Source organism: Phoca vitulina, unplaced genomic scaffold (assembly GCF_004348235.1).
Source record: "Phoca vitulina isolate PV1807 unplaced genomic scaffold, GSC_HSeal_1.0 scaffold13, whole genome shotgun sequence".
In the NCBI taxonomy this organism is placed as follows: domain Eukaryota; kingdom Metazoa; phylum Chordata; class Mammalia; order Carnivora; family Phocidae; genus Phoca; species Phoca vitulina.
Window position 1 is genome coordinate 40,291,871 of NW_022589716.1, and position 26,872 is coordinate 40,318,742.

Sequence of the window (26,872 nt, forward strand, 5' to 3'; positions counted from 1 at the left end):
CTTGGCAGCACTGTGCCCCTGCCTGGAATGCCCTTGCCCACTTGGTAAACTCCTCTAGAATTCTCTGGGTCCAAATCTGCCACTTGGTGGTCAGGAACAATCCTGCTTATCCAAGCTTACTTGATGTTTCTGCGGCTCAGTGTTTTTAGCTGCAAGATGGGAATGGTCATAATTGCCTTGATTCCCTGGAAGGGATGTGGAGGGTCACGCAAGACAGTGACTGGCAAAATAAACTACAGAGAATAAGGCTCAGGAATAGTAAAAGAAGTTACAAGAGTAATAGCTACCATGGCCTGAGCGCTTGCTACACGTCAGGCACCACGCTGGGACATATGTATTTTCTCATCTGACCTTCACAGTAGCCCTGAAGCTGCCTCCAGGCAAAGGTGCATCTTTATGAGTTGGGCAGGAAGGGGTGGTAGCTGCATGGCTCTGGGTTGGATGGACCTGGGTTCTAATCCTGGCTCAGCCTCTTGTCTGCTCTGGAACTCCGAGAGTGGTTTTTCACTTCTCCCAGCTTCGGGGTCTGATCTATGAATTAGAGATGTGATATCACTTACTTCATGGGGTCGTTGTACAAGGGGTGCATGGGGGTAAGCACTTAGCATTGAGCCTGGCTAAGGGAATGTTAGCAATTAGGGTTAATTATATAGTCACTTTACAGATTTGCAGACTGGGAAACGGAAGCTCAAAGGGGTTAAGTAACTTGCTCAGGGTCACACAGCTGGTTAAGTGCTGGAGATGAGGTTTGAACCTCGGTTTGTTGGACTTCAGAGCCAAACCTCACTGCTTCTTGGACTGGGTGTCAGGACATCTGGATTCCAGCTTCAGTAGCCCACGGGGTGACCTGAGACAAGTCCCTTCCTATTTCCAGGCCTCAGAGTAAAGTGAGGGGGCTGGACCAGGGAGTCTCTAAGACCTGTGAATCCATGTAGATGACATCCACACAAACTACCCTTGCAAATACTCAAGTAGGTTGGTGTTTTGTTTTGTTTTGTCTTTTAAGAATGAAAGGTGCTATCTAACTGGGAGGTCTCTGGATCAATGTAGACTAGAGAGCTGGGGGTAACGGCAGAAGAGATCAGCTCAATATGCTGGAAGAACCGACAGAGCACTGGTATTGGCCATGGGACAAAGATGGGGCCAACTCCTACCTCATGCTGCCACAAGAACAGGAAAGTAGAACATAGGGACAGTCCTGTCCTGAGCACCTTATTAATTCATATTCACCTATCCACTGCCCATATATTCATCCACTCATCCATTCAACCATCCACCCATCCATCCATCTACCCATCCATCACTCACCCATCCATCCGTCTCCCTACCTACTCCTCATCTCATTGATTATATATCTATGCATCTGTTCACCAATTAATTCACTTACCTCACCCACCCAACCAGTACTTCCCAAGAGCTATGCCTGGGGGAACAGAGATGACTCAAATGTGTTTCTCCCTCTCAAAGAGCCCACGCTGTCTATGTCAGACAATAAGAAGACATGGGAGAGTCAGTGATCTCACGGAGGAGGAAATACAGCCCTGTCCAAGGTCTGATTTTCCTAGGCCAGACTCATTTCCTGATCAAAGCTGATGGACAGGGCTTGTGGGGAGGACACTGCCTGCATTTACCCGCCTTGTGTGCTTTAGGAAGTCCTATAGTCTAGATTTCCTAGCCTGGTTTGGAGGGTGGCTGGACTTCTACTCTGGACTAAGCAGCCCCTGACTCTTCTCAGGAGTCCTCTGGGCCTGGAAGGACAGTCCCTCAGAGACCCTTTGCCCTATATGGCTGGCAGGCCCTGGCTGTGAATCTGACTCTCTGGACCCCAGGCCTTCCTTCCTGAGGCCACCTTATGCTAAAGATGCTGTAGGACTGGTTTCAGTGACCAAGAGCCGGGTCTGGACACCCTATTCAACAGCTGGCTTTGGAGTATCTATAAGTTGGCTTTGCCACTAGTTGGCTGTGTGGCTTTGGGTAAGACCCTTTTCCTCAATAGCCCTCATGCTTCTGCGATTTATTGTGAGCCTCTGCATTGCTACAGATGGAATCCCCTTACAAAGGGTGATTTTATTGCTGAATAATGACAACACTAGCCATACACGGTGCTGAATATGAGCCAGGCATTTTTCACTTACTAACTCATTTCATCCTCACAATAATCCTATCATTTTCCCCAGGAAACTCAGGCACAGAGAGGTTAAGTAACTTGTTTGAATTCATATAACTAGAGAAGGATTTGAACCCAGGCTGCCTGGCTCCAAAGGGTGATCTTTAACAACTACCTTGTCATACCAGGGGACTCTGCTATCCCTTCTGTACCGATGACCATCAGCCCTCAGCAAGGAGAGCCATGTGGCCAGGGGGCTTTCAGGAAAGACCCAGAAAGAAGAGGCACAGGAGTCCTGGGATGCTAGGGTTCAAGGCACATCAGAGGACACTGGCGCCCGAGAGGTAAGTGTCTTAGCCTGATTACAAACCAAGGATCCCAATTCCTGGGTCCCTGACCTCTCTCCAGTCTCAGCGGCTACACCTCCCTAGGCAGACTGACTGACCCCTGTCCTTCAAGCCACGTGGAACCAACCAACAACTGGAAATGAGATTTTAGCTTTGCCGCCAGTGCTATGCAACAGTGCCTAATTGAGATGTCTCCTCAGCCCTCCTGGCAGATCCCAGAACTGCTTTCTTACTTCTCAATCCAAGCCCATCCCACAGGGCTGTGCCCCCGTGGCCGCCCCATCGCCCAAAGCCTGCTCTGGGAATTGCCCTGATTCCCCTCTCTCCCACATCTGCAGGACAAGATCATTAACAGCACCTCCGTTATTTTAGGAAGGCCTGGGGAACAGAGCAAAACATTGCTTATCTCCCTGATTCCCAAATTGGGACGGGGTAGGGGTGGGGTGGGAAGACGACAAAACATTGTCATTTCTGGCATCACCTCCCCAGAGTTCTGGATCACCCCTGTGCCCGCGTCCTCCCGACCTACTTTCCCCTCTCCTCCATGGGCCTCCCTCAGCCTGTAGCTCTGGGGTGATGCAGGGGGCTGCTCGGCCCTGGATAGTGCAGATCTTACAGCCCCAGTGTCTGGAGGCAGAAGCTGCCTCCTCCCCCTTCTCCCACCAGCCCACAGCCCCTCGCTGCTGAGTCACACTCTCCTCCCCATTTGGATAAAGCTGCTGGCGGTGCCCACAGCCCAGCCTGACCATGATGCTGTGAGCTGGCTCCCGGGCAGAAGGGAGAGGTCAGGGCTAGGGCACACTTGGGAGGTAAGCAAAAAAGCCCAGCCGCTCACCCAGATGCTCCCACTACAGAAATGCCCTACATCTGGCTGCCGACTGACCTCTGGACGGACAATTCCCTGTTTCTCTTCATCCAAATGTTGGTTAATTACAAAAAGGCCCTCTCTGCTTCTAAACCAAATAGGGATTACAGCATGATGAGTCTATGCAGCTTAGCTGAGACAGGAATGTGAGAATTTTTCTTATCAGAACTCGTGATACTGCTATTATTACTGACAACAACAACGTCATCGGGTGGTGGATCCTTTCTGAAAATGGCCACCATTCGTCCCCTCTCTGAATCCATGCCCTTTGCAATGTGATCTGGCAGTTCCTCCCGTCAAGAGATGGAGTCTATTTCCCCATTCCTTGAATCTGCACAGGCCTCTTGGCTTGCGTTGACCAATAAGATGCAGCAAGATGACAATGTGAACAAACCCAAACTAGCCTGCTGGAAGAGCTGGGACCACACAGAGCCAAAACAAACCATCCCAGCTGAGGCCATCCCAGACCAGCCTCCGGTGCTGCTGAGATCAGCGGAGCTGCCCTCCTGAACCACCACGGACACAGATGCGAGAGGGAGTCCCACTGAGAGCAGAAGAGCCACCACGTTGAGCCCAGCCTGAATGGCCACCCCACAGAATTGTAAATACACAGTTTGGTTTTGAGCCCCTAAGTTTTGGAGTACAGTAGTCCCTGCTTATTCTCGGGAGATACGTTCCAAGACCCCCAGGGGATACCCAAAGCTGTGGATCATACCAAACCCCGTGTATACTATGTTTTCTCCTAGACACACATATCCGTGATAAAGTTTAATTTATAAACTAGGCACAGTAAGAGATTAACAACTGATTAATAACTGATAATAAAATAGAACAATTATTGCAATATACTGTAGTAAAAGTTATGTGAACGGGGTCACTCTCTAAATATCTTACTGCACTGTCCTCACCCTTCGTCTCGTGCCGGTGTGAGATGTTAAGATGCCTACGTGATGAGATGAAGGGGAATGACACAGTGTGTGCCATAGCACTAGGCCACTCTCGACCTTCTGATGGTGTGTCAGAAGGACGGTCAGCAGCTACGGGACTGAGGTGGGTTGCACGTAACTGAAAGCGCAGATGAGGGGGACTACGGTAGTTAGTTATGGAGCAAAAGCCAACTAATAAAAAGTGTTTTGCTTTGTTTTGTTTGTTTTCATAAGGGGGACAATGAGGATCTAAAAAACACAATTAAGACTTTTTTTTGGTCATATAAACATCATTGCTAAATCAAAGAGAAAGAAGTTGCTTACTATACGACCATCCCAAAATACATCAGCAGGATTCAAAAATAGGAATCCCGTCGCTCACTCTGCCTGGTACCTGCGAGTCACCCCGCGGACCTCGCTCCCTCCAGCGGAGGCCACGCCACTCACCAGAATCTTGGTGGTGTAGGCGCTGTTGATGGCAATGGCATTGACGAGCAGCTCCATGGTCTTGGCGTTGATGGAACTGGGGTCAGGGATCTCCTTGTAGTGGACATCGCCAACGTAGGCCTGCACGACTGTCATGCGATTGGTGGTCAGCGTGCCTGTCTTGTCTGAGCAGATGGCGGTGGCATTGCCCATGGTCTCACAGGCATCCAGGTGACGTACCAGGTTGTTGTCTTTCATCATTTTCTGGGGGCAGGGGCAGGTGAGAGGGTGACAGTGAGGAGAGGGAGTCGGGGGGCCAGGGCGCGGGGTGGGGGCACTGGGGAAGCACGCAGTAAGTGGGGCAGAGCTGCTGCAGTCTGCCCTTGGTTTCCTGCATGTGCAAAGGGCATGGGTGGCCGTGGCCTCGGACATCGGGGCTCCGTGTGTGTGTAGGCTTCTCCTTCGCTTTCCTTATTTGAACCACTTACAAGATTTGATTAATTGACTTTATTAATTTGGAATACAGAAGTAATCTGTATTCCTTAGGGAAAAAATAGGGAAAAGGGTGATAAATTAATGTTGAGTCCTTTACAGTGACCTCAAATATTTTTCTCTTACACCCTAGCAGAAGTAACCATCCTTTATTTGGTTAAGGGTTTTTTTTTCAAATCTTTTGCTGGTGCCTGGTTTTCATTGTCATTTTTGGTTCCACCAAAAAGAAATAAATTTAGGATAGATATATGTGTTTATAGACATAGGACAGTATCTGGAAAAATGTCAAAATATTAGTGTTATTATTTCTGGGTGGTAGAATTACAGGAGATTTTTATTGCCTTCTTTTAAAAAAATCTACAGATTCGATTTTTCCTGCATTGAATGCATATTATACCTCATGTAATAAAAATCACAAATTTCTTTTCAATATACACAAAAATGAAAACAAATCCATCATAATGCCATCACCCAGAATGGATACAGCTTATGTATCGACATCTTTTCTTTCTAAATTTATAACAAGAATGAAATCCTACCATACATATCATTATGAATTTTCTGGCATTCTCCTTCCTCTCTGTCTTTCCAGCTCCACTCCTAGCTTCTTCGAGGTTCTCAAGCAACTCAGCAAATGAAGTCATTCTCAAGGAACTGCCACTCTAAAGGCAGGCCCTGCTGACACAGTGACCCCATCTGGCAAGGAGGGACATGAGAAGTTGCTAGAGGCTGAGTCAGACATACTTCTAGTCTGTTCCTGAGAATCTGATTTCCTTTATTCTTGCTCATCATAATAACTCTTTATAAAAAGGGAAAAAAAAGAGTGCAATTAGAATAATTTTAATAGCAGTTCATGTTACTAAGGAATGAGTACTGGTAGAATTATATGGTATTGCAGTCTTCTCTTATTATAACCTGTGATAATAGTAACACTTTATGTATGTGGAAGGGATGAGCAATAACAACACACTTCATGGTTTGCAAAGTTCTTCCACGCTTATTTTCTTGTCTGATGTTACAAGAGGCCTGTGAAACCTTTGAGGATTGTGGTCCTCCACGCTGGCAAATGGAAAAGCCGTGGCCAAGTGATTTGACCAGGATCACACACCTAATGAGGGTTAAAGCTGAGACTGGAGCCTGGCTCTGTTTAACTTCACAGCCTGGATCATTCCATCGGGCCCCTGCCCATCTGTACTCTTGGAAGATGGTTCATCTGTTGGGCTTAAGAATATACAGGTGGCTAGTGAGCCCTGGAAATGTGGCTGGTCTGACGTGAAATGTGCTGTACGTGTAAAAATACGTGTTGGAATTTGAAGACTTATTATGAAGAAAGCAATGTAAGATATCTCACTAGTGATTTGTATATTGATTACATGTTGGATTGCTAATAATTTGGACATAATAGGTAAAGTAAATTATATTATTCAAATTAATGTCACTTGTTTCTTTTTACCTTTTTTTTTTTTTTTAACATGGCTATGAGGAAATTTAAAATCACACATATGGCTCACATTGTGTCTCTGAGTGTCATCTCTGTTCTTTTGACGGCGGCTCTCAGGGTGGGTATGCCAGGCTCAGAGAGAGGAGAGTTGGCCTCTCCTGGGTTGGGGCTGTACTCAGTTTATCAAGTGACTATATAAGTAACACGACCTAAGACAGCTGAAGGCACCAGGTGCCAGAGATGCGAACTGCAGAAGGTGCAGAGGCCTGAAAACGTCTGTGCATGATCCCCCCCAAACTACCTCTGTGCGACTTTCAAGACACCCCGAGCTCAGCTGGGTGGCTGTGAGGGTCCCCACTCATGGCTGTATGAGAATCTCCATCTCTGGGCCCCAGGCCCCCAAGCAGCATCGTGTTGTGACCTGTTTGGGCTTTGGTTTGTGGGATGGAGTTTCTTCAAGAACCCTAAAACAAGGAGACGATAAGGGCCGTATCTTTTACCTAGGGCTGCCACTTCCTGGCACCTGCCTGGAGATCTCTTTTCTGTATGAAATTACATCGGCGAGCCCAGTCCAAATTCCAGCTTGGAAACTGACGCCCGCCGTGCCCTCCGGCAGTTCTGCCAACGTCTCAGAGCCAACGCCTTGTTTATAAACATGCTCAGGCCTCCATCCTCGTAGGGACGTCCTGGCATTGGGGCCCTGGGCACCAGGAGTGCAGAGTCCTGCCCTCCGAGGTGGGAAAACCATGGGGCCAAGGGAAGAGAATGAGGCTGTGATGTGAGCCAAGCTTGAAGCGCCCATTTGAGATGCTCAGCCCAGTGTTCGGGCTCCATGGATGACCATGGCCTGGGAGCAGGGGGCGGCGGGGTTCTGCCATCCGGGGAGCACTAGAAACACCCCCCCCCAGACCCAAGTGTCCACAGTCAACTTTCATGGGCTTACCACCCTTCATTAAACTGCTTTTAAAACCTCTTCCATTTTCAGCCCATTCCCGGAGAGGAGGGGGCTTCCTTAAATCAGATCTCTTTTGGCTTTAGGCTCATCTCTTCCCAACTTCAGGAACAACCTCTGAGATGAGTTGCTGAAGTAGCACAGCTTCCATGGAGCTTTGACCACAGACTTTTCCTTACATTTGGTGGGATGGGGATGGGTTTGGGCCTGCATGGTGAGGTCTGCTTTTTATGTTTTTTTTTTTATTTTTTTTTAAAGTGGAGTTGATGATCAATGTTTAAAAATCAATATATTAAGTCCAGGCTTCTGGCTTCTCTGGGAAAAATGTGAAGAGTTGGCAATGTGTGTGTGGGGGTGCATCAGCAAGGCAACACTTGGCTGGGGTGAATCATGGTTGTTCCTGTAGCCAAGATGTGGCCCTCAGGGCTGCCACAGGCCCTGGACTCCCTGAGGGCATGTGAGCTCCAGCTTCCGGCATAGGTCTCCTCTCCCAGCTTCCAAGGTGCCCCCTTCCCTCTTCTTAGCTCTACTGTCGGCCCCAGCGCTTGCCCCACGGGCCACCCCCCAGAGCCCCTGCTGGGGACAGCCAATCCCAGCTGCACCATCTGGTCCTCTCCTTCTCACCTTCACTGAGTAGGCCAGCGAGATGGTGACGGCCAGAGGGAGCCCCTCCGGCACGGCGACCACCAGCACTGTCACGCCGATGATGAAGAACTTGACAAAGTACTGCACGTAGACGGGCGTGCACTCGGGTAGCCATGGCTTCTTGTTGACCACGAAGGTGTCCACGGTGAAGTAGAGCACCAGGATGATGACCGTGATGGCCGACATCACCAGACCTGTAACACGGGTCGGGGGGAGACCTGCTCAGGGGCTCTCCTGGGGGTGGGGGCCCTGGGAAGTGAGATGGAGACCAGATACTTGGCCAGGCAGATTCTAACCCACATCTCAGCTCTGCCACTTACTAGCTTTGTGGCCTGGGGCACGTCCTTGATCCTCACAGAGCCTCAGTCTCCTCCTCTGTGTAATGGGGATGCCTGCTTATGTCACATGGTTTTGCAAGGATCAAATGTGATGAATGCATGTAAAGCGCCTGGCACAGTGCCCGACACCTTGTGGGTGCCCAGGAAATGTGTGCCGAGACCACGTGAATTAGTTTGAACTGCCTGCATAGTTCTCGCACATAATCATGTGCAGCTGGTACCATTTATCGACTCGTCCACCCAGGCACCTCGTAGCTCCTAATCTAGGAGCGAGGGACACAGCACTAGAGAGGACAGAGTCCCTGCCCTTGGGAAGCTGAGACTCCAGAGGGGGAGGCAGACAAGAAGCAACACGCTCATGAAAAAGACCATCCATGTAGGGATAATGCTGTGTAGAAAAACTGTAGGATAACACGACAGAGAGCGGCATGGGCTGAAGGTAAGAAAACAACCCACGTCCATCGACAGACAAATGGGTAAAGACGGCGTGGTACAGACACACAGCCTTAAAAAAGAAGGAAGTCCTGCCATTTGCGACCACATGGATGGGCCTGGAAGACATTATATATATATATAAATAGTCAAACTCATAGAAGCAGAGAGTAGAAGGGTGGTGGCCAGGGGCTGTGGGGAGGGGGAGGGGGTTGTTTTTCAGTGGGTATAGGGTTTCAGTTATGCAAGATAAAGAAGTTCTTGAGCTCTGCTCTACACTATAGGGCCTACGGTGAACAATAGAGTATTGTGCACTTCAAAACCAGTTAAGAGGCTGGATCTACCTCTTAAGTGTTCTGAGCCCAAAAAACGGAAAACAGAAAAACCCAGGAAAGAACACAGGAATTTTTGGAGGTGGGGGATATGTTTTGTACCTTGCTTGTGGTGATGGCATCACGGGTGTATGCATATGTCCAAATTTATCAAGATGTACACTAAATGTGTGTAATTTTTTGTATATTAATTGTACTTCAATAAAACTTCAAAAAAGAAAATAGAACAACACGGGCTGGTGGACAGGGACTACTTTAGCTAGGCTGTCCAGGGAAGACCTCCTGGAGGAGGTTCTCCTTGAGAAGATAGGGAATGATGAGAGGTATCAGCCAGATGGTGACCTGCAGAAAGAGCGTTCCGGAAAGAGGAAAGAGCAGGGGGCCCTTTTTCGGATGAGGACACTGGGGTCAGTGAGGGGAAGGGACTTGTCCAAGGCCACAGGCCAGAGAAGCCCTGCAGAGTTGGCAGATGCGGGCGGGTACCTGCTCGGATGCCCGGGGACCCCCTCACCCGTTCGGGGTGCTGCAGGGCTCTGGCTCGGGGCGGGTGCACACCTGCAGCCTCTGCCAGAGGAAGTCCACGCTTCAGAGAGCACTGTCTCCTGGTCAGGAAGGACCTGGCACGGAACCCCACCCCAGTGTGATGGCCAATATTCAATGGCTGAGGAGGAGGGGGGTCCAACAGCCCAGTCCCCCTTGCTGCGAGGCCAGACAGACCCTGCAGAGGTAGGTAGAGACGGGGATTCCTCCAGGAAGTATCTGGCTTTTTCCCTAGCCCCTTTGAGTCTCTTACCCTTTATAGGTCTCATCTGAGAGCACCCTCGCCCCTAAAAATCCTGCGTCCACCCATCTCAGGCTCTGCTTCAGGGAATTCAGCCCAAGAGAGAAGCAGAGGTAGGATGTGAACCTAGAAATGTTTGACCCTGAACTACGTTCTTGGCAAGGCTGAGGAGGGGGAGGGGGATGAGCAAGAGCTTTGAAGGCCATGGGTGGTTCTCATCACTCTGTTCCCTGCCCCCCAGTGCCTGTGCTGTGGTTCTGTGGAGTCTTCTCCATGCCGGGGATGGAGGAAATCCCTGGTTCCGTCGCTCCCCCGCCCCCACCTCCAGCTGTGGGACTTCAGAGCCGGCTCTATCCCCATCTGACAGTCGTAGGGGCGGGAAGCCAAGCTCCCAGCAGCCGGGAGCTATCACCAGGCCCCGAGTTTAAATATAGACAGCCAAGCCTGTAATTTGCCTCCCTTCTCCACGCTGTGGTGCCTATAATTAGAGCCGGGAGACAGCCAGGTGGGGAGGCCTTGGTGTTTGCGTGTCCTCATGCGGGAGGAGAGGCCAAGGCCATGTCAGCCGGGCAGGTCTCGCCTTGCAGCTGGGCTCAGCTTCCTGGGCTGGAGGGGCCGCCACCAGCCATCACCTGGAGCTCCCAGCTCGGTGGGGAATCGGGGCTTGTGCTGAGGCTCAGACAGGAGGCTTCTCACTGGGCTCCTGGCACTGCCCTCAACCTCTTCAATCTTTCCTCTGCATTGCAGCTGGGGCAGGGGGGTCAGTCTAGAGCCCCAATCCGTCCCTGTCCTCCCCTGCTCCAACCTACTACTGGAGCGCCTATTGTGTAAGGACTCAGGCTCGTTGCTGGGGTAGAAAAGGGTGGGTCTCAGGGACCATCTCATGCCAGCCCCCACTCTGCAGATGAGGCAACGGAGAGCCAGCTTGGGGTCAGAGCCCTGGCTGGGGTCCCTCTGTGTACCCCACGTCCCCCCTTGTGCCATCCCCCTGTGGCCGCACGCTTACCCGCCTTGCCGATCTGCACAGCCAGCTTGGTGAGCTTGCCCTGCAGCACGGATTTCTCCTTCTTGTGCATGTTGGCCTTTTTTTTGTCATCAGCGTCGCCACCCTCGGCACTCTTGAGGGGCTGCATCTCCATGGCGGCTGCCCCGTCCTGCTGTTTGGCTGCAGGGGGCAGAGAACGCACATGCATGCACACACGCACACGCGCGCACACGCACACACACAGACATGCACACAGCCAGGTCAGCCTGCAGGGTGGGGATATTGGCACCCACCCTGCCTGCCCAGCGGAGTGTGGTGGGATATTCACTCCCTCGTCTGGCCCCCTGCGTGGCTAGCACAGACATCCTGTGATATAGGGTCTGCCTCTTCCAGCTGGAGACCAAGGTCCCAGGGCGAGTAGCTGCCTTGGACCTGGAATCCAAGTGTGAACAGGGAGTGACACAGTTCCACCTTGGATTCCCAGTAGGAGTAGGCTGGGGTCCCCGCTGGGCCTGAACAAGCCCACAGATCCTTCCCCAAATGGCCCCTCAGCTTTTCCCACATTTAGACAAGACAGATAGGCTTGGGCATCCCCAGTTGGTTCTTGAGTATGTTGTTGGGATATTAAGTAGCTGCCAGATAGGAGGAACAAAAAGGGGGCTTAAAAGATAAAAGAGAGTGTCCTTATCCATGGGTGCCAAGCCCCCTCCTCCTTCAGTGAAGGACTGACTGGTGGGTCTGGGGCCTTACCCTTTAGCCCCTAAGGATCCCAAAGAACCAGCTTCAAGTCTTCAGCTAAATGGGCAGCATAGCTCCAAGGCTGGGGAAGAGCCGGCTCACAGGTGGCCCCTGTCCTCACCGGTGATGTCTCCATTGGGCCTGGCAACCACGTGAATCACAGCCCACATGAATCACAGCCCCCTCCCCCTTTGGGCCTGGCACCACGTGAATCACAGCCCCCCTCAAAGATGTCAGGCACCTGCAGGTGCGGACCTGTCTGCTTCTAGCCTGGCTCTCAGAGCCAGGGCGGGGAGGGGCTGCAGGGACCACAGAAGCCGGTGAATACAAAAGGGTTACCTTTGCTCTGGCTGGCGTCCACATTGCCATCCTGCATTTTACCTACACGACAAAGAATTTTAACAGACAACAGAGAACAGACAACACACGTCGATCATCACAAAGACGCAACAGGGCCACAGACATTCATGTCACAGATGGAGGAAGGGCCGAGCCAACTCTGTCCCTCCACATGGGGATGCTGGGGAGGCCCTGAGACAAGAGCAAACCCGGCCACCGCACTGGCTGCAGGGTCTGTCCTGATTCTCTCGGGGCTTGGAGAGAGAGCTTCAGTGGGAATTATTTCAGCCCTGAGGGTACTGATTAAATGACAGCCTCTGAGGGTAAAAGGGACCAGAGTTGGCTGGCAGAAAGCAGAGGGGTCCTCAGGTCCCCAGTGATTAATTTGGTCGGTGCCTTTGGTGGGCTGAGAGGAGGCAAAGGAAAGGAAAGAGACAGACAGACAGAGAGATTCTAGAAAGGGGAGGACTTTGGTCAATGTGTTCCTTAGTTTCTGGCTCCAGGAGTGACATACGTAGAATTTTACTTTCTCCTTTTCCATCTGGAGGAGTGTGAAGCCGCAGCAAGGACGACCCCCTGCCCAGCTCCACTGAGAGTGACCCATGCCAAGGGTGAGCAAGGGCTCCCTAGTGGTGGGCTTTGAGGTGCCCCAAGCATGTTCAGGGGGCTTGGGGGGAGTGTCCTGGCTCTCAGGGGGAAGCTGCTGACCCCTCCTCTCCACTTGGGTATATGCTCTTTATTCTGAGGTTGAGCAGCCCCGGCCCTAGTAGACAGAGAAGTCAGGCCAGTGGGCTCCCCTGGGTGCGCCCCTGCCCCGGCCCTGTATGCCAGTGCTGGGGAAAGGGCTGAGCCTGGGGCTGCTCACCTCCTAATCAGGGCTGCCTGGGAGGCCCCCTCCCCAGTCTCGGCCAGAGGCTTGTGGGCTGGGTTTGCAGCATGGGAGGTACTGGTTGTCACTAGTTGGCAGTTGAGACACCTGCCTTTACCTGCTGGCACTGCAGAGAGGGGGTTTCCTCCTGTCCCCTTGGCCTGTTCTCTGAGCTCACTCAGAGCTCTTCCCATGGGCCTTGCGCCACTTTGGGAGGAGTCTGAGAAGGTCAGCCACCCTTGGCCATTGGCTGTGAAGGGGATTCTCATAGCTCATGTTCTGTGAGAACCCACCATTTGCCAGGCGCATATAGAACCTCCATGAGTTCATCTAATCCACACCACATCCCTGCAAGGGCATTCCTGTACTGCACACACTTACAGATGAGAAACTGAGGCTCAGAGAGGCAGACGGCCTGCCCGGGTCCCAGGAGGTTAGTGGAGAGCTGGCCCCAAAGTGCATCAATGTTTCCACCACAGTTGGGGAGAAGGCAGCTATCCCTCAGTCCCTCTGAGCCCAGAGGAGGGGCATTAAGGTGGCCCTGGTGGGACTGGGCTCCTGAAGCCCCTGTTTTGACACCAACTAGCTGTGCGGCTTTACCACTCCCAGTCTCAGCTTCCACCTCTGTAAAATGGGGATGCAATATTCAGCTTCCGGAGCACCTGATAGTTGCCTTAGCAATAACCACTTGCCCGTTTAGCATTTTGCAGTTTGCGAGTGTCATCTCTTGCCCATCTTCCCAATACCCTGCGGGTGGGATGGGAGGGATTCTCATCACTCCCATTTTACAGACGGGGAAACTGAGACCATGGGAGTTTCCGAGGCAGCTCTCCTTTCTGGAGCATCCTGATGATAAGCCTGCGACTGCCATCACCGTCACCACACCACACTGTAGGTGACTCCGAGGGGCCCAGCCCTGTGCTGTCTCTCCAGGGGAAATGCTGGGCTGTTCCCACTGCCTCTCACAGCCAAGGGTCAGTGACCCCCTTGGGCGGATGGAAAGAGAAGGGCCCCCGTTGCTTTATTGCAAAGTTCTTTTTGCTGGATTAAAAACAAAACAGAAAAAGCCTTTTTAGAGCCAACAGGAATGAACTACAACAATTATCTTTATTTTTAAAAATAATTTTACTAACTGGGCTAAAGGACACGGGAGGACTCCTCTTCGATACTTGGTTTTAGAAGACACAAAGGGGACTTATTTGCATTGCATATTATCAGATGCAATAGCCCATGTGTGCGCCCATTAACCAAGCTAGCAATTTCCTCTTTTATTTCCATAGTGATCACGTGGCCAGAAAAATAATCACCAATGCATATGTTCGAGGGAGGGAGCGGCATTGTGGGGGTACTTCTGTGCAGATGGCCTGGTTTCTCAGAAGCAAGGGACTGATCTGGGGTTTTTCTCAGCCAAAGTGGAGCTCGCCTGGCCCCAGAACTATGGTGGGACAGCCAGATCCGGCTCCATGCATGACCAGGAGAGGGGGCTGTTTCAGGGGAGCTGGGATGGGGAACTCGAGTGGAGACTCGGAAGCTGCCAGATGCAGCTTCGACAAATGGGTCTGTTGTCTTCATGCATCGCCAGGAAGTGTGAAAAGTGTGTGTGTGGAGGATTCACGGTGAGGCGACCTGATAAACAAGCTGTGGGGAGACGGAACACTAACTGGGTGAACTGGGAGATGTTCCTTCTCTTGCCTGTGCCTCCATTTCTTGCCCCGTGACAGGTGACAATTTCAACCAAGGTTGTGCTTACGAAAAGCACCACAAAGTGCCCTGTTTATGTCTGGAGTTCAGAGTGATGTATTTACTAATTGTGATTACAAGCAATGTATTAAACAGTGATATATTAATAAATGTAAAAAATAATAAAATGATAATGGCAATCATAATGCCTCCAAGATGAATGGAACACACCCGCTTTCAGTTGGGAGGGGGCTTGGGGGGGGGAATCAGAGGGACTTCTACCAGCTGAGTGTGTTTTCTATATCCACATCATCCTGATTTGGCTCAGAGGAAGGAGGGAAAGGAATGGTTAATTCTGTCATTGACCAAGGCTCAGCCTGGCACCTCTCAACCTTTAATACACTCTGACCTGGAGCCTGGAGAGCTTACTAGATGAGATCCGGCGTGTTCAGGGTGTTATGGCCATAGACTGGAAAGCTTATTAGAATGCAGATTCTTGTTCAGTGGGTCTGGGGTGGGGCCTGAGGTTCTGCATTTCTAACAGGCCCCTAGGAGATGTCCTGCCTTCTGGTCCTCTGATTACATTTGGAGAAGCAATGGCTTAGAGCACTATTCCCTAAGTATATTATAGAGACATACCAATCCCACAAGATTCAGCCAGGAAAGGTCCTGCAGCCAAATCAGCCTGGGAAGGCCTCCATGGCTAACTTTCCACTATATACCAGCATATTCAAGGTTCTGAGAAGTTCTGCAATAAGGAAGAGACCAATTCTGTCCCATGGTTCTTAAACATCTCTGACCACAGGATCCTTTTCTTGGGGGCAGGACCTATTAATATTCCTGTGAAGTTTACAAGACACACTCCTTTGGGGAACCCTGGATCAGGAAGTGGAGTATGCACTTTAGAGCCAGCAGGCCTGGGTTCAAATCCCAGCTCTGCTACTTTTCTCCTTCTGTGACCTTGGGCTAGTGTCTTGATCTCTCTGAGCCTCAGTCTCCGCATCTTTAAAGTGGGGACCATAAACGCTGTATCGCAGGGCTGTCATGAGGATCAAATGAGGCCGTGAGCAGGAAATGTTTGTACCTCAGTCTCCCCATCTTTAAAGTGGGGACCATAAACTCTGTATCGCAGGGCTGTCATGAGGATCAAATGAGGCCGTGAGCAGGTAATGTTTGTAAAGTGCCTGGCATACAGTAGGTGGTCAAGTTTCCCATCTTTCCCGCAGTTTTTCTCAGGATACTAGGAGTTTTCTGCTGCAGTTTGGAAGCGAAGCTGCCTTTTTTTGGGACCGACCAGCCTGGATGCAGTCTGTATGTTCACTGAGCCCAGTGCGCTCACTGCTGTGGGGGAAGCAGAAGCCGGCTCCTCTTTCCTTCTCCTGCTGCCTGGGTTTGCCTATATTGGTTCTCCCTGTCATCCCTTGCCACCCCTCCCTGACGCATGACACCTCCCACACCCCAAGCTGTTCTCCTTTCTCCTCCAGAGCCTGAAATAGACCCACACCCAAATTAGCAAGGCGCAGCTCACAGAAGTGTCTTGCTTGGCCCCTGACATCTACGAGGTGCTTCGATCATTGGTCGCTTTGAATGCAGGCGGCTCAGCCAGAGATCTGGGGCAGGGGATGGGAGTATGGGGTAGGGCAAGATCTTCACGTCTTCCAGGAGTGGTGAGGAGGAAACGATATAATGGGTGAGAAAGCCACAGCCCGGTGCCTCGTACGCAGCGATGCTGCAAGAAAGGCTTTTCCCTTCCTTCGATTCCCCGGGGCAATGGTTTTATGATCAAGCCCTACAGCTCTCAGCCTGGGTGACTATCATGCTACCTAATTTGGGGACAGGGGACCTATCTGAGTACACAGAAGCCTCGTCACTCTGAAGATGGGAGGGCATAGAAATAAGAAATCCTCTAAAGGTTTAGAGACAAGTGAATGGAATTCCTTCTTGCCTGTGGGTAAGGAGGTTAAAACGCAGATCCCAGGTACTGTGGCAGCCCCCCACTGCCACCCCTCACCCCGTAAGGGGGCCCGTAAGAATGCAGAGACTCAGGACAAATGCTCCAGCACAGGCAACAGCAGGAAACACCAGTCCACGTCCGAGGGACAGAACCAGGCCCGAGCCCAAGCGAGTCCCCTGCCCGTTCACTCCGAGAAAGAGAAGAGGAAGAAATGTTTATCAGTGGCTCAGCCATGCTATGGGGTGAGGCCAAAGAGCTGAACCCTGGCCTGGGTCCCCTGCCTCGAGGGAATTTTCGAGTTGAGGACTGGAGCCTTCAGCAGGGACCCAGACACAAGCTTCAGCCCAGGTCCTGACCCCAGGCCTTCTTCCCCAAGCTGGGGCCAGGAGTGTGCTTAGGAGAGGGCCACGTCGGGTGGGATGCTGCTTCTTGGGAGCCAAATCTGAAGCCCAGGGTATGTCCCTCTTCCGGGCCCCACTGGGGGTCAAGGGCCCCACAGGAGCCAGTGCTACGTCGGCAGCCGCAAGCGGGCGTGCAGCAGATTTCCCGGTGGTGGCTTCTCTCTTAAGCGCCTGCCCCACGTGGGAGGACGATAGTCCCAGAGCTGCCCATGCACATCCAAGATCTGTGCGGTCCAGAACAGGGAGAGGCAAGCCCAGAGTTGGGGGTGGGGGAGAGAGACGCCCATCCAACCGAGACCGAGAGCTCGCCATCGGAGACGTACCATTGACTAGGCTGGTATTTGCACTATCTGTAGCATTTGAACCTGCTGCCCCATCGGCCGCTGTGGGGGTGGGAGGGATGGAAAATGCAGTGGGTCACAATGGAGAAAAGCAACAATGCAGAACAGCAACAACAATAAGGACATGAACCAACTTGTGGGAAATAACATGACTATATTCTTAAAAAAATAAAATCTCCGTTGGAAATCAAGAAACTCAAATTTGCGGGGCGGGGTGAGGGTGAAATGTTCCCATAGAGATGCCATAAAAACCAGGGAAAAAAACTCAGACATGGACGGTGTTTGAAATAAAACATGGCAGATGATCAATGTGGTTAGGTAGGATGGCACTGTTCTGTGCCAAGGTCTGGACCGATGCACCCCTCCGGCCACGCCAATCAGGCAGGTCCCCATCAGAGAAGCTTCTATGAGAGGGCATCCGGCTGCCCATCAGGGCCAGAGGGACGCATGGCCAGGACTCATTTCAAGACATTCAACAACCGGCACAGTGTAGGCACCTGCCATTCTGATCGGATACTTGCTGTGACCACCATCACTGCGTCCCAGAGGGACATCCAGCAGTGGCAGTGACTCAGGATTCGAGCCCTTGACTCAGGCCACTGCCCACGGCCACCTCCTCCGTCCTAACCAGCACGCTATAGATCGCCTTGGTCACCCCCATACGAGATGCCCCGTCATTGAATAGGTGACATCCAGCATGTCGCACTTGGTGCACGGGACAGAGAAGGTACTGGCCGGTTTTCCTTAGTTCAGCAATTAAAAATGACATGAGATGGTCAGATGCACTCTGGTTGTTCTTTCTTGGGGTGGGGGCAGATGGGTTGTGCGGGAAGGAGAGGGAAGAGACACTAGTGGGTGAGGTGTCCATGCTGTGTGGTGAGGGGCGGCGGGACGGGCTCTGCGGGGTGTGCGCAGGAGAGCAGGGCTGTGGGGTCACGTGGCGGTGAGCAGGGCACCGCACGCTGGTGTGGGGGGCGGAGGGCCGTGTGGGGTCGGTGTGGAGACGGTGGTGGTGGTGCCGCGAGCGTCGGCAGGCAGGGCAAAGCACCGGAAGGGCCAGCAGGCGGAGTGAGGTGCTGGTTCCTCCAGCGCGGCTGGCATCACGTGGGGGCACCGCGGAGGGGCTGGGGGGTCAGGGATCCTCCTCCAGCTGTGTGCTGGGGGTCTAGGGCCACGGCTCGGGGGGCAAAGGCTGCTGCTATTTCTAAAAGCCCCATCTACCCTGAGGGCGTCTTACTGTACCTGGTAGCTGAAGGCCATCCCCCTTCTTCACACCTGTGTGATGATTTTTGAGACACGTTAATGAAGGAGAAGCACATACAGCCTCACCTGCACGTACACGCGCGCACGCACACGCACACGCACACGCACGCCTGAGGTCGTCCTGACCTGGGGGCCCGCCGTGGAGGCGGAGGGGATGGGATGGGAGTGCAGAGGCGCCCCAGTCCCGGCCATGCTGCTCACGGGCGCTTGAGAGGCTCGGCTGCCCCGTCTTCCTCTGCCATGGCACCCCCACATCCCACTTCTTCCCTCTACACGGACACCCGCATATCACTGGGGTGCAGGTGTGTGTTCAGTAAAGGACTCTGACCTGTGCTTCAGGGCAGGAGAGGCCTGTCTTCCTACCGACATCTTCGAGAACACAGGTCTGGCTTCTGCCCCTCACCCAGGCCCCAGTGAGGCTAAGAAAAGGGGCAAAGACTGCCTCATCCTGCCATACCCTGCCCACTGCCTCTATTTGCCCAGCTGTCTGCACGCTGGGGCCAGAGCCAGCCACCGCTTCTATGTCACTCTGTGGATGCTGTCCTGACACCCTCTGGGCCTCTTGACTAGGACTTTATCCTCAGTTTCAACCTCAGCAGCTTCCTGGTTCTCTCCAGCCTCTGGACTTGCCTGAGGACAGCACAGCTCCACTGTTCCTGCTGGTGGGGCTGCCATAATCTTAGGGGGACCCCTCTAGAAAATGGGGTATTGCCCTTGGGAACAAGTGACCTTTGGTTCTGACCCAGGCTCTGTGCCTGGTTAGCTGCAGAGAGCTGGGGGTAGCAGGGCTGCCCCTAAACCTCAGGGAGGGGCCGTCGACATTCTCATCTCCTTCCCCTGGACCGCAGATGGTCTGGCTGTTGGGGATCCCCTTCTGGAGCTTGGGGAAGGAGACAGGACAAAAGACTAAAGATGTGAGAGGGGTCTGTCCCTGACGCTGAGCATAGGTGTTGGGGAAGGAGCCGGCTGCTCTGGGGCCAGAGGCCTGGGCCTTTGGATTTGGGCCTGGCCAGATGAGCATCCCTCCCTCTGCTCTGAGAGGCCCTTGTAGCCCAGGCTACCAGCCTGCCACGCTGAGGGGGACCCTGGGGAGTAGGAATCTTGTTTCCAAGGCGGAGGAGGAGCCAGGACCCAGGCAAGGTGGCAGCTCTGGGTGGGGGAGGGGTGAGAAAGGGAACCACAAGTGTGGCCACCTTTCCTAGAATCTCCTCTGCCCCCAACTGGGCCGAGTCTGTGTGGGGGGTGGTTTGCAGCTCTGCTCTGTGGAGTTGAGAATAGTGGTAGGAGTGAGTGCAGGTGGGGCTTTCTACTCCGTATCAGGGCTGATGAGGGGACCAGATCACACTCGAGGCTGGAGACTCAGCAAAGTGCTCAGCACCCCGAGCCTGGCTTGCGGGGGAGGGTCCTCCATGACATGACCGGACAGACAGAGACTGGGACAAGACCCTGGAGATGGAACAGACAGGAACCTCCTGGCCTGAGCATCCTCAAGGATGCAGGAGGCGGCTGTTGGCACAGGGCGTAGACACAGAAGGCACTCAATAACTATTTTGTTGAGTGAATGAATAAACAACAAAAAAAGTGACCTGAAGAGCTCCTCTCCTGGTCCGTGAGGGGGTTGTGCTTACCTTTCTTGTCTTTCTTCTCTTCCTCCTCACCGCCAGCCCCCAGCAGGGTGAAGATAATGCCGGTCTGAGAATTCACCCCCACGGCAGTCACTACCATCCGTCCAGAGCCCTCCATCACGTGGGTCCCTGGGGAAGGGGACGAGAGCCAAGTTACCGTTGCATGGGCCCAAGCCCCCTCCCCAAAGGAGTGGAAGGAACTGGATCCCAGAAAGCTCCTGGCTCTTTGCCTGCCAAGGTCCTGGGGTACCGCCCATGGTTAGGGTTCAAACTATGTATTGTAGAGGCTTTTACTTCGGGACAGGGCTGTAATGGGCCCGGGACTCAACCACCGCTCCTCCTCACTTCTCAGGCCTACCACCTACTACCTTCTCCTGGAGAGTCACCTCCCCACTCTGTCCTAGACAGGACTGGACAGGACCACTTATAAAGGGGTCTACTCCCTCCTAACCACCTGGGAAAGAACTCAGGGCTCTGGGAACTTGGAAGAGAAGACGGTGGCATCCTTCTTTTCACCAACGTCTAGCTGAAATTTAGCATTTCCACATGAACATAGGCAACTAACCCCAGGAGTGTTCGTGGCCCACAACGCCATTACATGCATTACAAAGAGCGCAGGTTCTCTATCCTATGACTTTGTAGTTGTCGCAATCATTTATGCTCATCCTAATCTTACAAGCACAGAGGTTATTAGACTACCTGCCAGACCTGGTTATTAGGGTGCTGACAAAGAAGCACATACATTACTCCATTACACAGTTTATTATGTTAACTACTTCAATATAATGGACTTTCTTTGTGATCCAGTGTATTTTATTTTATGCATTTTAAAGCTTTATTCTGAGTATGGGTGGTACGTGATAACACTAGACCTCCCCAGGCTCCACGGTGCAAGAAAACCCCCTTTGTAGAATATTAGGATTTTCAAACGGGGTTTTAAAGGGCCCTGGATGGGGTGCCTGGGTGGCTCAGTCGTTAAGTGTCTGCTTCGGCTCAGGTCATGATCCCGGGGTCCTGGGATCAAGCCCCGCATCGGGCTCCCTGCTCAGCGGGAAGCCTGCTTCTCCCTCTCCCACTCCCCCTGCTTGTGTTCCCTCTCTTGCTGTGTCTCTCTCTGTCAAATAAATAAAATCTTTTAAAAAAAAAAAAAAGGGCCCTGGAATTCTTTTGAGGGGCAGGAGAGTGGGCTGCGGGGGGCGAGGGAGACCTGTTGTCAGAGTGGTTCCACTTTTATTCATCTTTGGGGTTTCGGTGTCAGCCGCTGTGTGACACAGGTCTTCCCGACCTGCAGGCGCAGAGGACAGGTGGTCCAAGGTTCACTTGCGGGGGAGGGGTTCATGCCAGACCGAGGATAAAATGCAAAGGTAAAGCTGCTGAAAACCGTGCTATATACACACAACGGAATATTATTTGGCCTTCGAAGGGAAGGCAGTTCTGACCCAGGCTATAACACGGATGAGCCTTGAGGACATTACGCTCCTTGCAAGATACCAGGCACAGAAGGACAGCTGCTGTGGGTTCCGCGGCAGGAGCCCCGTAGAGCAGTCAAAGTCACAGGGTAGAGAGCGGAATGGTGGTTGCCAGGGGCCAGGGAGGGGGGCTTCAGGGGGCTACTGTTCAATACCTCTGGAGGTTTGGTTTTGCAATATGGAGAGTGCCAGAGGTGGACAGTGGTGATGGTGGTGCCACGGTGTGAATGTCCGGAACACCAAGGACCTGTACGCGTAACAATGCTTAATGTGGTACATTTTATGTGTATTTTACCACGATAAAAGAGTTGGGAAAAAAAAAAAGCAAACCTGCTGAAGCTGTGGCCTCACTGGGGAAACAGGTGAGCCCAGGGTGGGGTCGGGGGGCGGCTGGGATCCAGCCTGGGACGTGGCCGGCTGCTACCTTGGCCTGGTCCCAACAGAGGAGATGTGGGCACAGCCAGCCCTCTATCCTCAGGCTGGTGCCGGGGACATGTCACTGTGTCCTAGGAGCTGTCACAGATCCACAGGCCACTCACAGGGTCGGCCTGCATGGGGTCTCCTGCAGCGGGCTCCGGGCACCCCTGGGGAGGCCCCTCGGCCTGCCCGTGGCTCCGCTGTTTAGTCAAGAATCTAGGTAAGTGCAGTTTGCACCTCCAGGCACCCATTTTTATTTTAAATTTAAACTTTTACCACCCTGGGTAGAAAGGTCTCTTCAATGCAGCATGTGTTTCCTTCCCCAACGGAGAGGGGAGCATCTCAGGACAACCTCGGGCTGCACAGAAAGAACCAGACCGGGGCGGAGGGCTAAAAGGCCCTGATGATTTGCTTTTTTTTTTAAGATTTTATTTATTTATTTGAGAGAGAGAGCGCGCACGAGCAGGGGGAGGGGCAGAGGCAGAGGGAGAAGTAGACTCCCTGCTGAGCAGGGAGCCTGACGCGGGGCTTGATCCCAGGACCCTGGGATCATGACCTGAGCCGAAGGCAGACGCATGTGCATGTGGGTGTATGTGTGCGTTCTAGCCCCTTGCCCTCTAAGATCTCATGATCTTAAAATGCTTTACAGACAGACAGATGGACACTCTCCAGTGAATTCCTTCATGGCGGGTAAAGGTCAGTCTGTCTATCTGTGCATGGGTAAACCAAGTCACGCAGGCTCCTAGAGGTGGTGCAAAACCCGGTGAGCTGTAACAGAACCCAGATGTTCAGATGGTGAGCTCTTTGGCGGGCTCCTTGTTCATTCCCAGGACAGAAGGACAGTGCTCTTGTGTCTCTGGGCAGGGAATAGTAGGGACCACAGGATGACCCTGGACATTGACGAGAGGTTGAGCAGCCCAGGCAGACCCCGGAACCCATCTATTCACCCAAGGGGCACAAGCCGGGACAACCAAGGCCCACTGGCAGGAATTGGTAACTATAACTTGCTGACAAGATTTCTGTGCACTGGCTCAGCTGGTGTGGGGTGGGTGGGGCACTGTGAAATATCAGCAATATTAGACAGGTGAGGAGCCCGGGGTCCAGGGGAGGTCACATGCCGGGGGGGGGGCGTCACCAGATCTTTCAAGGTGAGGGAGGAACATACTGCACTGATTCAGAGTGCGGATGGCAGTGGCCGTGGCCAGCACTGACCTCCATGGGACACCTTCTGTGTGCCAGGCTTCGCCAGGCTTCGAGCTAAACCCTTCATAGGGCGTCATCTCATTAGTCCTCACCCTGGCCCTGCATTTACAGAGGAGAAAACTGAGGTTCAGGGAGAAGTGGCTTGCCCAGGGTCATTGGCTTGTGGGGGCAGAGCCAGGATTTGAACGCCTCCCCATCTCTCAAGCTGATTCTCTTTGTCACATACAAGTCCCCATCTCAGGAAGGCAGGCCCTCGCACCCTGGTCTCAAACACATTTGGAAAATGTTTGCTCTGCCTGGGTGGTAATGGGGAGGCCAGTCCCCACCTCCCCAGCCCAGAGCAGGATGGAAAAATACACAGGGGGCCAATTTCCACCCAAGATAATCAGACCCCAAATCACCTTCTAATCTAATCACTCCCATCACAGCAGGGAGCTGACAGCTCTGCCCAAGGAGGCAGGGAGGAGGGAGGAGGAAGCCAGGGAGGCAGCCTCCGGCCACAACGTGAGACATGGGACATGAGGGCACGGGGTGAAGGCACAGCACATGCCCTGCTCAGCCTTAGATGAGCCTCAGGGTGGTCCTCTAGGCCCCAGCATTAGATGGGCCAGGGAAGCTGGGCCCCAGCAGCTCCCCCTGCCCCTGGCCATGGCCCTAACCACTGTCCCCCAGCCCAGACACCCTCAGTAGCATCTCCAAGGTCCAAATATCCCTCAGCGTGCCCTGGGTGAGAACCCAGCTTGCTTCTGACCCTTGATCACTGATTCCTGCCCCATGGCTTCTGCCCTGGGAGCATGCAGCTCACTAGGGATTTGTGTTCATCCCTCACCTTGGCTCACACAGTTACCCCCTCCTGAGTGCCCTTCTTCCTCCTCTGGCCCCAAACCTCCTCCTCTAGGCTCAGGATGAAGGCCCCTCTTAGGTGGCCTTCCCTGACCTCCACTTCGTCTCTCTCCTCTGAACTGCCCTCCTACCTACAGTTTCCCCTGGGGGTGCTTCCAGGCCGGCTCCCCAACTAGACTGCGAGCTCCTTGAGGGTAGGTTCTGAGTGCAAGTCTCCCCTTAGCAGAGCCCAGCTTGTAGCTGGAACTCCAGCACACTTTTTTTTTTTTTTTTTACTGCTGCCTCCTTTTTTTATACTTTCCCTGGTAGGTATGTGTTACATTTAGGATGGAGACTCTCTACACCCCTCAGAAGCCATCTTTATGGTTTGGCAAAGGGTCAGATTCATCCTAGCCTCACACTCTTCCCCACCCCTCACTGGGCCATCCCTTCCCCTACCAGGACCTCAGAGCCTGCTGCCCCTCCTAGCAGAGGAAGAACTGAAGGGACCAGGTCACCCCCTGCAGCAATCGTACCCCAGCTCCAGAATACCCCTCAAAGGGAGATGTTTGACCCCACGGGCTACAGCTCTAATGGTAGAACCAAGTCAAGGTTGATTGACTAAATCTCCCAAAGGAACACGGCAGGGTCTCTGGGTAGCTGCAGAGCTGAGAACCCTTTGGCTGGGTGGGGGGCCCTGGCAGGGCCTTGCACCAGAACCTCAATGTCCATGGTCCGTTGCCACCATCCTGTAGCCCCCACCTCCTCTAGTCTCACGGAGCCCCTCAGAATACGTGAGCACAGGGGGCGGGTAGATAGCACTCTGGGCCGAGGGGGTGGGTGGGACCTGGGAACCGTCTGCTGTCTGCTTCTGATTTGCTGTGTGACCTGAGGCCAGCCCTCTCCTCTCTGGACCTCAGTCTGTCCTCTGGAGAACGGGAGGGTCTAACTTACGTCATCACCTCTCAGCAATGAAGTCTGGGCACCAAGGGTCCCAGAGAGACAGGGCCACTCCTGGGTGGGGTAGGGCAGTCTCCATGAAAACGCTGCATCTTGGGAGTCGGGATCTCGGTTTGGATGGGATCTTGGTTTGGATGGGATCCTGTGCAGACAGACTGACCGAGTGTGGCGTTTCCTGCCTGGGGCCACACTCCTTCACTTGATGGACACAGGTGGTGGATTGCCAACTCTGTGCCAGGCTCTGGGGCCCAAAGGGAGGTCTCTGCCCTCCCGGAAGGAGCTCATGGTGTAGCTGAGGTTGAGGGGAGCAGACAGGAACACAGATCAACCACAACACAAGACGACAGAGACCCTGGGCCTGCTGGACTGGTGGGGCACAGCCCAGGCAAAGGCGGGGAGGTAGAAGAGCGGGATGGCAGCAGAGACGCTGGACTGAAGCTCAGGGCCATGAGGGGAAGAGCAGGAGAGAAGCTGGATTATGGCATGATCGGAGTGGAGGGCTGCAGAGTTGGGTCTCCTTGGTGTTCAATGGGGAGCGACTGGGAGTATTTCTGGGGCAGGGAGGGAGAGCATTAATATTTAAGAATGAGCGGTCCCTTTGTGCCAAGTACTATCTGAGCTACTTTCTCCACGTGGCTGTCATAATCACCCTGTGAGTGACCATCCTCACTCCCATTTCACAGACGGGGAGCAGCCCGGAGAGGCCATCCCTGCATCCAGCCCGGGAGGGCGGAGCCGGCGTGGACTGGGGGTGTGGCGCCAGTTCTTTCCACCTTGCTGGGAAGGCTCGTGGAGAAGTTGGAGGCAGAGCTGTTTGGGACCACTCTGCGGTGCGAGATGGAGGCAGGGGAACGGAGGGGGAGCTGTGTCAGCCACCCAGCAGCCATCCATCCATGACAGAGAAAGGGCCCAGGGAACGCTGTGGCTCCCACCGACGGGATGGCCTGTCCTGTCCCACCTGAGCCTTCATCTCCTCCCCCCAACAGGGGAGTCCTGTGGCCTTTGATCTGGCAAGCAGAGGTTGGGCCAGAACCTTCTCAACGGCTGGCTCAAAGGCCATCTCTGCCTTAGACCGGCTCGGAGCAACAGGAGATGGTCCCCACCTGGTCCAGATGTTGGCTGTCTCGGGCCCAGAGCCCCATGCAATGGCAAGTGGGGCAGTCTGAGCCGCCGGTGGCAGAGCTGGAGGGGCCTCGTTTTACAGAAGGAAGCTTCTGAGCCCAGAGAGGGCAAATGGCTGACTGAGGTTGCACAGTACCTGAGGCACAGGTTGGGGCTTGAACCTAGGGCTCCTCGCTCTCCTGGTTTTGACTTCCCAGGCCTCTTTCTGGACAGGAGAGGGGAGGGGTCTCTCTCTGGTGGTAGAGATGTGAAGAAGGGATAAAGGCCATTTGTGGGAATTCTTATCTGCCTCCGGGCACAAGCACCAAGCAAAGCCAATGCAGTTCCCAGCCCAGGAGTGGTTCCTTCATCATTATTGTTATCAACACAGTTAATAACAGTAATAACACATGCTTGCAGAGCACTAGAGAGCTGGCCAAGCATTTCAGCGCCCACAAGCCTGTCCTCCTCACAACAGCCCTGTGAGGTAGGTTTGGTGCAAGTACAACCCCAAGCCCCTCCCCTCCCCGTGGCCTCTCTAGCTCAGAGAGGTCGAGTGATGGCCTTTGGGTCACACAGCTGTGAGTGGTGGAGCCGGGACTTGAACCCGTGCTCTATCCAC

General features: G+C 53.3%; 1 protein-coding gene across 9 annotated transcripts in view; it reads right to left on the minus strand.

The window, feature by feature from the left end:
* The window catches only part of ATP2B2 (ATPase plasma membrane Ca2+ transporting 2), a 373,717-nt gene that overhangs the window by 42,031 nt on the left and 304,814 nt on the right, over window positions 1-26,872 (minus strand). For 5 of the 9 annotated variants that reach the window (XM_032411924.1, XM_032411931.1, XM_032411922.1 and 2 more), the window contains 7 exons: window positions 20,282-20,407; window positions 18,633-18,665; window positions 17,373-17,432; window positions 12,147-12,188; window positions 11,091-11,249; window positions 8,181-8,395; window positions 4,693-4,935 (listed from right to left, as the gene is read on the minus strand). In XM_032411924.1, the coding sequence (XP_032267815.1) occupies window positions 4,693-4,935; window positions 8,181-8,395; window positions 11,091-11,249; window positions 12,147-12,188; window positions 17,373-17,432; window positions 18,633-18,665; window positions 20,282-20,407 (878 nt within the window). The remainder of the gene's footprint in view (window positions 1-4,692; window positions 4,936-8,180; window positions 8,396-11,090; window positions 11,250-12,146; window positions 12,189-17,372; window positions 17,433-18,632; window positions 18,666-20,281; window positions 20,408-26,872) is intronic. The other 4 variants (XM_032411925.1, XM_032411929.1, XM_032411928.1 and 1 more) reach the window with 2 other exon arrangements.